Source organism: Ammospiza caudacuta, chromosome Z, assembly GCF_027887145.1.
Source record: "Ammospiza caudacuta isolate bAmmCau1 chromosome Z, bAmmCau1.pri, whole genome shotgun sequence".
Lineage (NCBI taxonomy): Eukaryota > Metazoa > Chordata > Aves > Passeriformes > Passerellidae > Ammospiza > Ammospiza caudacuta.
The window spans coordinates 78691275-78705635 of NC_080632.1; the positions used below are offsets into that span (position 1 = coordinate 78691275).

The 14361-nt window shown below is 54.4% G+C and overlaps 1 protein-coding gene across 1 annotated transcript; it reads left to right on the forward strand.

Moving 5' to 3' along the window:
* The first annotated feature begins 4339 nt into the window (after nucleotides 1–4339).
* On the forward strand, nucleotides 4340–14227 carry FANCG (FA complementation group G). Its single transcript, XM_058824212.1, has 14 exons — nucleotides 4340–4462; nucleotides 4572–4653; nucleotides 6143–6274; nucleotides 7026–7219; nucleotides 7820–7973; nucleotides 9042–9172; nucleotides 9529–9675; nucleotides 10457–10617; nucleotides 10846–10912; nucleotides 11416–11753; nucleotides 11912–11967; nucleotides 12557–12694; nucleotides 13592–13724; nucleotides 13997–14227. The coding sequence occupies exons 1-14, from the start codon at nucleotides 4340–4342 to the stop codon at nucleotides 14112–14114; spliced, it is 1974 nt and encodes a 657-aa protein (XP_058680195.1). The 3' UTR covers nucleotides 14115–14227.
* The last annotated feature ends 134 nt before the right edge of the window (nucleotides 14228–14361 follow it).

Genomic DNA, 14361 nt, shown 5'->3' on the forward strand with positions numbered 1-14361 from the left:
GTGCAGAGACTCACGGGATGGAGCCAGCTGAGGAGGGGAGAGGAGGTTGGAAGTGGAGGGAATGTCCCACAGCCCCCACTTGTTTCCACATGCTCGGTTTTCACGCTGGAATCACACTGCACATGGTTCCATGCAGATGGTTCCTGGAGCCTCGGTGGCAGCTACTCCTCTGTAAAGTCAGACAGTTGCTCTGTGGTGAGGCCTCTCTTGCCCTGCACTCAGTCCCACTTTCCTGGTTCCCTCAGCCTTGTGAAGTGCAGTGGGGAGCGCTCTGGGCTGCCTTCTACAGCAGGCTTAGCTTGGGCCAGTGGTAGCAGGGGCAGCTGTGTGGATGACCTAGAAATTCTCCACTTCTCAACCTGTCCATGTCCCTGTGGGCTGGGTGGTTGCAGCCAAGGCTCTTGATCTCTTCCTGCCTGTGTGCTGCTGGATGCTGGCTGTTTACTGTGAACAGTTAAGACGCAGGAGGATGTAGTGACAGAATATGGGCTCACACCCATGCTGGGCCTGGCCAGCAGGAAATAGGAAGTAGCTGTAAATAGGAAATAGGAAATAGCTGGAGTAGCTGTCCCAGCTACAGGAGTAGCCTTGGTGTGAGATACAGAGCCTGAGAGCAGCTACTTGAAAGCCTGGAGCAGGCACCAGTTCTTTTGGGAAGTGGATTAACTTTCTGGTGTCTGTGTGTGTGTGCTGAGTGCTGTGGACCAGATGCAGTCAATCACATCCATCATCCCATGTTTGGGGCTTGTCTCCCCCTTGGCCTTGCCATTCTCTGTGAGACTTCATGTCACAAGTAAGCTATGCCAACATGCCCTTGACTGCTCACAGTCAGGAGGCATGGCATTTCTTTCTTTATAGGCACAGGTGGAGGGTGGTGACCATGGTGCCTGGTCACATCCGAACTCAATTCCTCCTGCAGTTTCCATTGGAACTGGGATTCCTTACTGCCCTGAACCACTGTGTGGCATTACTTGGTGCTATAAAACTTTTTGTCTCCTTCCTCTTTGGAAAGAGACAAGGACTGCTTGCCTGGGATTTCTGCAATGATATTTGCCCAATCCCATTAATTTTTAACTCATGCACCATGACTGCCCCTGTTAGAGTTCCTTACTGCAGACTGTTAGCATAACTCCAGGCTTTTCTTCTCTTCTGCTCTGCAGAGTCCCAGGGAATATCTCTCTCATTATTTCATTTCTTGCCATTTTTCCCAAGTGCCCAGTTGCTGTGGCTCTTGAGGGCAGGTGGAATTTTGTATTTTACCCCTGCAAAATGCCTACTCAGTTGTTCAGATGCAATTCCAGTAAGGCTTAAACTGTTCTTGTAATAGGTTTCCATTGCCTGGCCTGCTTCTGATCTGCTGGCTGTGCCCTGCTACCTCAGCCTCTCATGTCCTCTGCTCTGTGGTCCTGCTCAATTTCACCTGTCACAAGAAGGGACTGGTTTGTAGCTGGCATCACACCCTGGCCTGCCTCACTGCCTGGATGCACAACACCAGTGCTAGCACAAGGAAGGGCTAGTGGCAAATAGTGAGGGAAGCTGAAATCTGCAGGAATGCATCAGCCCACAATTAAAGTGGGCTTAGGCACCCTTAAAAACAGGTTATTTGCTGAAATCTGACTGCCTGGTGGCCATAAGCTTCTGAAGGAACAAGGGGTGCATCAATATGGGGAGGAGGAAGGGTGTAGAGGTAGCAGTTACCCAGTAAATTTTCACTTAATGTGAGGTTAATCTGGATAACACACATTGCTAAACCTCAAGGCTGGAGCTCAAATTGGTCTTGTTGTAACCTCATAACCTGGTCAGGAGGTTTCTGCCTGCCTGTATTTGTGCTGGCAGAAGTCCATGTGGCTGCTGATAGTGTAGGACTGGCCCCTGATGTCCCCACAGCTGCCACCCAGGCCCCTTGGCTTCCATCTCTGGGACTTGTTTCTCTTTTCACTGGTCACTCCAGTGCAGCTGAGCCTTCCCATGCCCACTGTTCATGGCTGGAGCACTCACACAGGGCTTGGGAATCTTCTCCTCACCCCTCTGTGCCACCCCTCTGCCATGTGTGGGCTTGTGGTCCCAAGAGGCCAGGGAGAGCAAAGGGAACAGCAGAGCTGTAGCCTCATCAAAGGACATGCTTATCTCACCAGAGACTGAAGAAAACTTGCAGTGGAAGAGCTGCAAGTGCATCCTTGTCACTGCAGAGATGCCATGGAGTGCTGGCTGCTCGGACACGGCAGGCTGGCTGCTACACCAAAGATTTCAGATTCACGAAGATGAATTTTCCAAGGGCTGGAGATGCTCTTGCTTCATTTCATTGACTGTTTCAGTCTTTGTCAGCCTTCCTCAGCTGCCCTCAAGCTGATTGTTTGGCTGCCATTCTTCTGAGCATGCTGGGGATTACAGAGTTAATGCCAGTCTAGGGCCTGGCGACCTTGGAAGCAGATCATGCTGCTGATGCTACAGCAGACAGGGCTGTGTTTGCTGATTTAAAACCCCTGGAGGGGATTGCCTCCTAGTCCAAACCAAGGCTCTTTGGGAAATGTGGAGTGCTGGGGAGGAGGTTTTGCCCCACATGCCTCCAAAGAGGCCATAGGGCCCCACTTGGCTCTAGATGAGTTATCCAGACAGATAACTTCTGATCCCTGTGTCCCTGGGCTGAGTGTGACAGGGGACAGGGTGCTCAGCTGAGCAGTTTTCATCCTGCACTCCACAATCTTTCTGCACTTTGGGCTTTGCAAATGCTGTGCATGTATTTCTTGGCATGGGAGAGCCATTGGGAAACTTCCCTGGCTCAGGCCCATGGTGTGTCCCATGGACTTGGCACAGAACAAAAATTCAATTGTGTCTCTTTTGCTGCCTAGAAAATAGTGACCAAAAGCTGTGGCCACTGTGAAGAGTTGTGAGTGTTGGGAGCACCTGCAGCTCTGGTCCGTGGGGCTAACACGGACCCCAAGGGATGGCACTGTTTTGGGGAGCCCAGGGCTCGTTCCAGCTCTATTCCCACAGCCATTCCTCTGTCCCATCTCTCTCTGGTTTTCCCTCAACTCTTCAGGCTGCTTTTTTATGCCAAGGCACAGTCCCAGTCCCAGTGTGCATGTCCCCCCTTCCCCTCAGGAAGCAGTAGTGCTGGGGAGCCCTGCTCTCTCCTCTGAACCCTGACTCAGTGCACCACGTGGCTTGGAGCAAGATTGTTGTTTTATTTTTTATTAACCTCTTTGTACCTCAATCCCTCATTTGGGGGAAAAAAAAGGGGATGGACCCAGTTGTGGAAAGCAACCTGGGAGCTCTGCATGCAGCATGGTGCTACACTTTCCTGGGTATCTACATATCTGGCTGTCAATGCTTTCATTCACATCCAGCAGCTACACCTGGAAGGTGGAAGCCATGCTCAAGTCTCTGCTGGGAAGCAGAGCCTTTTTCTTTTCAAAAAACCCTACAAAACAGGCAAGTAGGCTGTGTTTGTTCGCCTGGCGTCCTGGGCACGGCACGACCGACCCCATGAGGCAGCCAGGAACGGGTTGCTCCGGTGTTAAATTGCATAATTAGTTAATCGGGAGTAGAGGGGAAGCGTGATTTGCTGTCCGAGGGTGGCACGGGGGCTCCGGGCAGCTGTGAAAATGATGTCTGCAAATAAAACGGTGAAAGCCAATGAGAGGCACCTCATTGTTCCATCCCTCTCCCCAACCCATCTGGGGTCTCCTTGAGAGGGACCTTCATCTATATTGTCCTTCTGAGGGGAAATGGAGGGTTACGCACCGATCTTTTCTCTGCAGGAACAACAGGACCCGAGGGAACAGTCTGCACCTGTGTCGGCTTAAGTTGAGCTGGGGTCCAAGACTCTCGGGGTTTAGGAAAAGACTTTTCCAGGAGAGTGGTCGGGCCCTGGAACAGGCTCCCCAGGATAGGGGTCTTGGCTACAGGCCTGACAAAGTTCAGTAAATCTTTGGGCATTGCCCATGTGTGGTTCTTGTGGGGCCTGCACGGAGCCAGGGGTTGCATCGCTCACCTCTCGGGACCCTTCCAGCTAGGGGTCACGGAAAATGGCCTCCGTTTAGGCCACTCGCCCTGCCCGACAGGGCTGTGCCAAGCTAGAAATTGGCAGACTTTGCTGGATTTCTCCTAATCTAAAGCTGCCACCAACTAAGACCCTGCAAGCCCTCGGAGCCCCAAATGCCGCCTTTCATCTGATACCCAGACCGTCGGACTGCTGGCTTCGCTTTGCGCCGAGGTTTGTCCCTCCGCGGCCTCCCCCTTCCCAGCGCGCGCCCCCTCGGCCCCGCGCTTCCCTGTTGCCTTGGTGACGGCCGTTCCCGCCAATCGGCGGCGAGGGCGGGAAAGGCGGCGGCGGGCGATGGCGGCGGCCATGAAGCGGCGGCGCGGGACGGACCCGGGGCCGGAGCCGGAACCGGAGCCAGAGCGGGGCTACCTGCGGGCCTGGGCTGCCCAGAGCCGGGCGGTGGTCGGGCGATGGACGGTGCGGCACGTCCTCTTCCTTCCCACTCCCCCGCCCCCCTTCCCCGAGGTGCGGGGCTGCCGCCGGTGCCGCTCCGCAGCCGGGCCGGCGGTAAGTGCGTCCTTTGCAGACGGCGCGGTGCGGCGGAGAGACGCGGCGCGTGTGCCGTCAGCTGCGAGACGAGCTCCGGGAGCTGCTCCGGAGCATCCGCGGTGAGTAGCGGCCGCCCTGCCCCGCCTTCACCTGCCGGTGCTGTCCCGGGCCGGAAGCGTGTGCCGTGGAAGCACCGGGTCCCTGACACCTCTGCTTACCGGGATGCAGCTCCGGTGTTCCGATGCTGGAAACGAGCGCTGAAGGCGGCGGGGTGAAAGGGTTCCCGCTGCCCAGTGCTGAACGGGGCCTGCTGCAAAAGAGTTAATCCCAGAATCATCAGGGCTGGAAGGAATCTCTGATCACCCAGTCCAACCCCCCTGCCAAGGCAGCGCCACCTGGAGCGGGTGACATAGGAACACATCCAGGTGGGGTTTGGATGTCTCCAGAGAGGGAAACTCTACAACCTCCCTGCACAGCTGTTCCAGTGTTCTGCCACCCTCAGTGTAAAGAAGTTCTTCCTCAAGCTGAGGTGGAGGCTCTTGTGTTTTAGTTTATGGATATTGCTCCTCCAGTTTCAGCTACAGTATCCCAGTGCTGGAAACCAGCCAAGCTGAAATGATCTCTGCTGCCCTATGCTGACCTGGGCCAGAAAAGGAGTTACTGTCCAACCCCAGACTCCACCTTAACTGGGCAGAGCTTTGGGGTTTCTGTAAAACAAAAGTGAGACAGCCTTTTCTGTAGGAAGCCAGGGAAGAGGCTCTCTGACACAGGTGTGGTGCAGAGAAAGCCCAACGTGAGGCAGCTTTACTTTCAGTTTTCTCAGCTCCTCAGTGCAAGAGAGACACAGAACTCCTTGCAAGGGTCCAGCAGAGGGAAATGAGGATAACCAGGGGACTGGAACATCTTTCGTACAAGAAAAGCCTGAGCAATCTGGACATGTTCAGTCTGGAGCAGAGGAGACTGAGTGGGACCTCATTAATGTCTGTCAGTGTCTGCACGGAGGGGTCAGAGCAGGAACCAGGTTCTGCTCAGTGGTGCCAAGCAGTAGCACAAGGAATGGGCAGGAACTGATGCACAGGAAGCTCCACCTGGACATGAGGAATAACTTTACCCTGGTGACTGCACAAATTTCCCTAAAAGGTAGTGGAGTCTCCCTTGCTGGAGATACTCAAAAACCATCTGGATGCAATCCTGTGTGCTCTAAGATGGCCCTGCTTGAGCAGGGAGATTGGACCAGATGAGCCACTCTGGTCCCTTCCAGCCCTACCCATTGTGTGACTCTGTGATAAGGAGAGAGACACAGTGTGTGAAATGGTGGACGTGTACTGGAACAGAGTAGGCTGTTGATGCTCCTCTGGGAGAACTGAATGTCCTAGAGGACTGCAGCATTTTGGTAGCTGGGGAATGGATGTCTAGAGGAGTGTTGGCACCTGGAGTGCTGACACATGCTGTCTGTCTGGCACTGCAGCTCCCAGGTGGCTAAATCACACCACAATCACTAAAAACTTCTTGCCAAGCCACTTCTCTTGTCGACAAGCCAGGTGTTGAGCATGGATAGCTGTTTATTCTTAGCCAGCTACATTTCTTGCTGGGTTGCTGTGCCCACAGGGCTACCAGCTGCCCTCCCTGCCCTGCCTCTGGAACTCACTGTCCTCTACAACTCCCTGCTTTTCACTGTGGGAGCATCTGACTCTGTCATCAAAGGAGAAGCAGAAGGAATACGCCAGGGGCTCCTCAGGGGTAAGGATGTGGTTGTTTGGGGAGTTCTTGGGGTGAAGAGAGCATTCTCTGTGCTCTGGGGATACTTTGTGACTGGCTTGAGGTGCAGGAACTGTGAGCAGACACTCCTGGCTCTGCCGGGGAAGGCCAGAGATGGGGGAAACTGAGCAGACATGCCTGGCTCCACCTGGAAACTGTGGGCAGGCACCCCTGGCTGTGCTTGGAGAGGCTGGAGATGGGGGGAACTACATCCAGGCTCTGTGTGTAAGGGATGGAGGTAGAGTGGCATGTGGCCAGGGACAATGTGCAGCTGCCTGCCTGCTGCTGCCTGCAGGGATGGGCTGGAGGTTTCAAGGGAAACAAGGGTTTTTAATGTATAAGATGCCAAGTCTCGAGCAAAGTTCTAGTGACAGTAGAAAATGAGTGTTTTCTTTAATTATGGTGTGCTGGCTTCAAAGAAAGCTCACTGAAACAGGCTGCAGAGGTGGATCTGCAGTGTTGGCACATGCTTACCTGACGGCAGATGACTTCAGCAGCACTGGAGTCCAGCTCTGAGTTGTGCTGTGTGTTGTCTCTTGAATGTGCTGCTTGTTTTCCATTCTGCTGGGACCAGGCCAGCTCTGCAACCCCATTCCTTCCATTGCTACAGGGATGTGCTTGCTTGAGGCTCTCTCTCCCTCTTGCATCCAGGGTGTCTGTTACAGGGCACCAACACGTTGTCTCACAGCTCTAGGTCTTTTTGCTTGGGTTTTTTTTTTTTTTTTTTTTTCAGTTCTGGAGGCTTGTGGGGCCTGCAGACAGGATCTTGGCACGGAGGAGCTGTGGGAAAAGGTGCTGCAGGAGGTAACCCTGGAGGAGCTGCAGGCACCTCTGCACCGCCTGGGGGCCCTGCAAGCAGCCTGGTGGCTGGCAGCCAGCCAGCTGGGAAGTGTTGCTGGCCTCTTCCAGCTCCTGAGCACCACTGAGGTAACTGGGCACAGGCAGATGCTGGCAGAGCTGGCATAAATACCATGTTTGTCATAAAACTCACTCTGCAAAATGTTGTTGTGGCACTTGGACAGCTGAACCAATTAGTGCTGCCCAGTCAGCATGACTAATCCACCCCGTGGCATCCCAGCATTGCCTAATGGCCCTGAGAGTGTTAATGGATCCCAGAATATTCTGCCTTTGTGGGCCTTGGACCTCTGTGTGTCGGACAGGAGACTTGGGCAGGCTGGAAGAGTGCTGCACATGGACTTGCAGACTCTGCAGGGAACAGCAGTGGGATGCAGAACCTTCCCTGCTGATGGGTCCTGTCTTTCTGAATGAACTCCAACAGCTGCCTGTTGCATGCCAGGAGGCCCTGGAGGTGTACCCCACGCTGAGGTGGGGAGGTGCTGCCCCAGGCCAGGCAGGAATCACTGCAGTAGGGGGGTTGTAGCCAAAGGGAACAGATGGTGGGACATTGCTCCCACTGCAGGGAGCAGTGTTGACTGGTTGGGTGGGACCTGTTTCTCTGTGCACTTGGACCTATATTTCCTGCTTCCCTTCAGCATTCCCTGCTCTCTCTCCTCTGTGCCTTCACAGGACCCAGGAAGAGCTCACTGCAGTGAGGGGCAGAACAAGCTCCTCTCCCTGATCAAGGCATGGCGGGTCCCTCCTGAGGGGGCCTCCCTGCCCCTTGTACAAAGCGCCAAGGACTTGAAGGAAATCCTCCGCACTGCAGCAGCCTTCCTGCAAGGTTTATGGATGGCAGGAACTCAGGCCAGCACAGTCTCCTGCTGCTCTGTCCCAGGAACACTTTCCTTGCCCTTGTCCTGGTTCCTTTTCCCAAGCCAACTGGCCCTTGGGGTTTTTCGGGCTGTTCCTTTGGAAGTGGGTCTGGGCTGAGCCTCTGAGACTCAGCCTTTACATTCCATATTCAAAAAGCTTCCCTGCTTTTCCCCAGCTCATCCCTTCTCTGCACTATCACAGGGTTCCTCTGCCTGTCTGTGGCTGTAGGGGAAGTGTCTGGGCCCTGCAGTGACCTTAAAGCAGATGGCTGGCAGGGGATTTATGAAGATTTTCCTTTCTTCTGGAACTTGCCTTGTTGCAAGCACCTTGTTCCTGTCACACCATGGTGCTGCAAGAGCTACACAAAGCTGTTGTGAGGCTCTGTAGCCTGGTGTCACAGCAAACAATGGATCTCCTCTGGCTGCTGTGTTCTGTCCTGCCTGTTTTCTCTCCTTTACTGTTTTGACAATCCCAGCAGCTCCAGGGACAGCCAGCACTGCCTCGCTGTGCTTGGGCTCCTACAGGGCCTTCCTGTCCTGTAGGAGATGTGAGTGTGGTGCTGCTATGTGAGAGCAGCCTCAGAGGGAAACCTGAAGACTGAAGAAAAGGCAAATAAGGAGTTGTAATAAATATTAATTAATTGATATCCCAAAGCATCCTGCTGGGAAATGACCCAGATGCGCTGAAAAAATTCTGAAGTTCTGTGTGTGCCTTCCCTATCTGCACTGCTATCATTGTGGATGAATGTGGAGGTGAACCTGCCCAGCACATCCCCTGTCCTTGCTCTGGGCCAAAGGAAGCATCCTGGGCTTGGCAGTGCTGTTATTCCTGCTGAACATTTCCATTGATGACTTGTTCTCTTGCAAAACCACTCAAGCCAAGATGGCAGCTTGGCACTATTGGGCTGTCCATCGCTGGGTTTGGAGGGGATCAGGCAAGTCCCTATGGCTCTGGGAAGGAAAGGGCACCACACTTGTTTGGGGCCAGGTGGGACACAAAAGTGAGCCACAGAGCCAATATGTTGGGTCTGTCCTAGGGCTGCAAGAGCTGGAGGCTGGGAACTTCCCCACCGCCATTTCCCTCCTTCAGGAAGCTGCAGGAGGATTCTGCTCCAAGAATATCCTGGCCCAGATCCACACCTGCCTTGGCTGCTGCTCTCAGCGAATGGTAATGACAGCAAAAGGGGAAAGGCAGCTGTGGGGAGGGTGGGCTCAGGCTCATGTCCACGATGCCTCTGTGAGGTCCAAGGCCTCTCAGGGAGGTAAGAAATTGCAGAAATTGCCCTTGTGGCCCCAGCCTCTTGGACAGGCTGCAAAATCCATGCCAAGATTTCGGCTGATTGCAAAGTGTTGCTGCAGAGAGAAAAGCTCAGAAAGCAACCTGAGGAGGGCTGCCTTTGTCTAAATTGCTGCCCTGCTTAGTGGGGATCTCTTGGGGAAGCAGAGCAAGGATCTGGATCCTACCAAACTGTGAAGACTTCTGCAGGATGTGCTTTCAACATGCATGTCTTCCCATCCACATAGGGCAAGCCTCAGACAGCCCTTCAGCACCTGAAACGGGCCCTCCAGGTAGATTTCCAGTGCCTTCCTGCCCTGTCCCACGTGGCAGCAGTGTACCATGACCTGGGAGAGATTGATACAGAGCTGCAGGCCCTGACCCTGCTCTACGAGGTTTGTCTGGTTCCTGTCATTCTGGGATGAGTTCTGCCCAGCAGAGCCTGCACAGAGCTTCCAAAGTAGGCTTCTTCCTTCTCCTGGACTCCTTCCAGGCTCTTTGACCCTGGAAGGAGTCCCCAAAATATCATGGTTCTGCCTTCAGCAAGTGGGCAGGAAGGAGTCCAGCAAGATCTGAAATTCCTGCTCAGCACCGCGTTTGGATGTGGCAAGACTTTGGGTCCCAGTTCATGTTTGTGGTGGCTTGGGAGGTTATGGTCTCAGGTCAGAAAGTATCAATCTCTTAGTAAAGTATATAATAGCAAGGAGACTTTTAAGGGCAGATTTTGGCTGCAGTGAGGCAGAGTGCATTAGCTGTGTGAACCTGCCTGGGAGAGGTCATAGCAGTAGACCCTGAATTATCTCTTCAGCTGTTGGAAAACTGTCAGATACATACAGAGAGGAGAGGGTGATCTCTCCTTAGGTCTAACTAGGTCTGTGGCTGCAATGGGAGATGGTGTTCCAGGCAGCTTAAAGTACCGTGAACTAAAAATCTGAAATGGTCTGGGTGATCTTGCAAATCTCCCAGTGCCATATGGAGATCAGAAGATGGCCTGCCCCTTGTGATCCTCATGGCTCTTGCTGGAAGCCACTGTGAGAACAATGTAGTTGTGCTTGTGAAGTGCAGCACTGCTGCTTGCCTGAGTGCATCTCCAGATGTCAGAAGTGACAAAAGATTGCAGCTGCCTGAGACTTGACCAGCCTAGTGTTGATAATATTTTCTGTTCCTCTTTCACAGGCTCTGGGAAAAAGCCCTCCAGCAGCTGCTTCCTCTAGTCCCTATTTCCTAATGCGAACAGAGCTGCTTGTCCACACACCAGTACTCACTTCCCTCCTCCGGCCTTGCCACCCCTCGGAAGTGAAATACCTTCTGGCACAGCGGTGTCTCCAGGATGGGAGGTAACAGTGCCTCTGCTCTGCTTGCAGCATGCTGCTTGTTTGGGCTCTGCAGTTTTCCCTGTGCTCCTGGAAATGGTCCAGTTTAGTGCTGCTGTTGTAGGCTTGCTCAAAGCACAGAGATTGTGAACAGGGCAGTGTGGTGCAGGGGGAGGGACTGTGGGCTGGCAATCCAGGTTTCACCTGGCTGATGGCACTTCTCCTTCCACCACATGTCCTGTTCTGTTGCAGGGTGGCTGATGCAGTGGAACATTACCTGGATTTTCTGTCTCTCCTTCAGGAGGGGCTGCAGCAGCAGGTGGGTGTCCTGGTACAGAGCTCCCTTGGTGACTTGGAGGATGAAGGTTGGAGGCATCCAAACCCAGTCCCAAGGGCTGGGCCCAGGCATCAGCCCTGGACTCCAGGCTTCAGTGTCTAGTTTGGGATGTGAAGGAAATGAGGTAGGGGCTGATGTAAAGGAAATTAAGTGGGGGCTAGCACCTGTGGCATGTCTGCCTTTGGATTCACACCAGAGAGCACTCCCCATTGCTGTTTGGAGAGACAGCTTCCCCTTCCCTCTGGGGAGCAGCTGTCAGCCTGATTTTGGATGTCCTTCACTTCCAGAGTAGGGATTTGATGCCTTGACTCTGCTGAGCTGTGAGTGCTTTCCATCTTCTGCCTGCTCCACCAGGCTCCAGGGACTGTGGGAGAGGGCTTGAGCTTTGCTGGGCAGCAGCTCCACGTTCCCAGTATGAACAGAGTCATGCTGCTTGGCAGAGAAATCTGCAGTTCTGCAGCACTGATGTCACTTTTGCTCCCCAGGTGCCCCTGGATGGCAGCTCAGCTCTGCCCAGGATCCCAGAGGTGTTCCTGGAAGCAGCATCTGCCTTGGAGCAGGCTGGGAGGCACCAGGATGCCATAACTGTGTGTGAGGAGGTCATCAGCCGGACAACTGACCTCATTCCACGGGTGTTACGAGTGGAGGAGAGGCAGGAGCAGCTGGAGTCCTCATTGCCAGGGGCAGAACTGGCAGGTGGGCTCCTGTCCCAGAAGAAGGAGAGCCTGTGCTGCCTTGCCTGGAGAGCAGCTGGATACCTGCACCAGGGCTGGGCATGGGCCAAGCTGGGCGAGAGCAAGGAGGCTGTGACACAGTTCAGCAGGTGATAAAGCCCTGCTGGGAGAAGGGGCCTCCCCAGCAGGCAGCCATGGATGGTGGGGCCAGGGCAGGATACAGCATGGCACTGAGGCTGCCCTGACAACCTGGCACTCCTGAGAGCCCAGGAGTGGCTCCAAAGCTCCTCTGGCCTCCCACCCACAGGTGTCTCAGTGACCTCCTACGTGTCCAGCTTCACGGGTCTGGCATCAGACACACAGGTAGGACACCACACAAGCAGGACCTGTGTGGGGCCTTGCCTGGGTTAGGATCTGTATGCTTGGCAGAAGCAGGTGCAGGGCAAGGTGGTGGGCACAGCACCACTCTGGCAAGAGGCAGTTGTCCCAGGGTGCAAAGCTCTGGGCCACGCTGAAGCCTCTGAAGAGACTGGCTGGGTTTTTTTGGAGCAGAGTTTGGCCTTTGCTCTGCCTCCTTCACTGCCTAGGCAGCAGTTATAAAGGGGCTGTGAACTGGAAAGCTTCTCCAATTCAGTTTTTGGGGGAAAGATACATGCCAGTGGTGCAGAGGGACAGCTAAAGACCAGGTTGCTGCTGAGGTCACTGTTCAGCACAGCCGTGTAACATTCTGGGCTTTTGACATTCTTCACTCTCCCCCTCTGCTGCCTCCCGACCTCTTCCAGCCCAGCAGAGAGGCTGAGCTTTGCCTCTGTCTCCAGAGCTGGAGGATGAGCACCCCAAGGAAATGCTTGGCCTGTCCTGACTGCTAACCTGGCTCAGCCTGCTGGGAACAGGGGAGTTCTAGAACATCTGGAGGATGCTGTCTTCATGTGTGTGTGTCTTCCTGTGGCAGAGAATCTCCAGCCAGAAGTGGAGGTGCTCCAGAAGATCAGGTTGCTCTCTCTCCTCGGGCGAGGTACACAGTTCCTGGAGCTGGGGAGGAACAAAGAAGCCCTGTTGGATTTCCAGCACAGTTTGCAGATCTCACCAGGTAACAGGCTCATTTTGGTGAGGAACACAAGGGATTTCCACAAATTTGTCCTGGGCTGCTTTGCTGTATTCAGCAGGAAGTTCCTATGCTTTATACCACATTTATTCCGGTGTCAAGGTCAACAGTAGGGCCACTAGCAATGTTACATACTGGAGATACTTCTGTGGGGCCTGGTCAGCTCACTGGCATGGAGAAACAACCCAAAACAATTATCAGAGGAGTATATCAGAACCCTGACAACAACCTGTGCCCTCAGATAGCTTGGAAATTTCTTTCTCAACCCCAGCTTGGCAGCAGCAGGTACAGGGGCATGGTGGTGGGCACAGCATCACTCTGGCAAGAGGCAGTTGTCCCAGGTACAGCCAGCTTTCTCCCAGTCAGGTCGGCCTTCCCAGAACAGAGGAGTGGAGCTGTGCTTTACCCGAGGAAGCAGCAAGTCCATGCCTGGCAGTACAGAGGCCTGCAAAGAGAACATTCCTGTCTTGAGCTCAGCCAAGGCACAGCTAGTGCTGCTGACAGGGCCATTCTCTCCTGCTGAGTGCTCTGACATGCTGAAGGAGGTGTGAGCTCCACCAGGATCTGTCAGACCTGCTGGTCCCAGTCTTGCCCCTGGCTGCTCCCTCTGGGGCTGCGGACGTGCCTGCAAGGAGAACCCCACTCTGTGTCCCAAGAGAGGTGTGGCAGGCTATGCCCCAGGGCTGATGCCATCTGCCAGCCTGGCGTTAACCAGAGCCTGTGACACAGCCAGGACAGCCTCCTCCCCATTACACCACCTCCCCTTACACTCACTGACCTCGTCTGGCTGCTGAGCTGCTTTTCTAATGCCCTGCAACCCACAGCAGTGCTGGGGACCTGCTCCTCCTCTGCTAAGGGCTGATCCTGCTTCCTGTCTTGCAGGTGACCCAGCTGCTGCCTCCTACCTGGTGCAGGCCTTGTGGGAGCTGAACCGGAAGCAGGAGGCGGCTGCTCAGTGGCAGAAGTTCTCCCAGAGCTGCCCTGCAGAGGATGGGCAGCAGCAAGGGCAGGGAAGGTGTGTAGAGGGGTGGGTGAGGTCTCAGCAGTGCAAATTCTCTCAGGCCATGAGGGCAGTTTAGGTGTCCGAGGAGCTTCCCCTGGTGACTGCTCCAAGGGGCCACAGGCTGTGGCTCTGCTGGGACTCCCTGGGGCACAGAAGAGCTGACATGGAGCAAATGGGGAGGACAGAACTGCAGGTGGAGCAAGGGGACCTGCAGAACAAATGTCTTAGGGCATGGCAAAGAAATGCTGGAGTCCTCACTGCTGCCACGGTCCTCTCTCTTTCAGGCCCCTCCCTTTGTACCTGGTTTCATGTCAGCAGCAGGCAGTGTTCCCTCACAGTGAAACTCTTGCTAGAAGCATACAGGATTACCTCAGGGCAGCAGCCCAGGACACCCCAAGGTGACCTGGTCATGCCCCCATACCCATCTGCTGAGGTCTCCCTGCACTTGGCTGGCACAAGGCCTTTAAGAACTCCTTCAAGACTCAGAATTACTCTGTGATGAAGCTAGATTCCCAAAGGACTGAAACAGAATGCATCTCCTTTTCTAATAAACAACTCAGCTCTGTTTAGCTTTGGGTTTTTCCATGCTCTTTTTCCAGAGAAATGTTGCAGTCATGGCCTTGACACTGCCTCCAGCTACTGCGAGCCC

Coding starts and splice junctions, on each gene's coding strand:
- FANCG (XM_058824212.1), top strand. CDS start 4,340: ATGGCGGCGGCCATGAAGCGGCGGCGCGGGACGGACCCGGGGCCGGAG. Junction 10,913..11,415: donor AGGAGGGGCTGCAGCAGCAG/GTGGGTGTCCTG, acceptor TTTGCTCCCCAG/GTGCCCCTGGATGGCAGCTC. Junction 13,725..13,996: donor CAGCAGCAAGGGCAGGGAAG/GTGTGTAGAGGG, acceptor TCTCTCTTTCAG/GCCCCTCCCTTTGTACCTGG.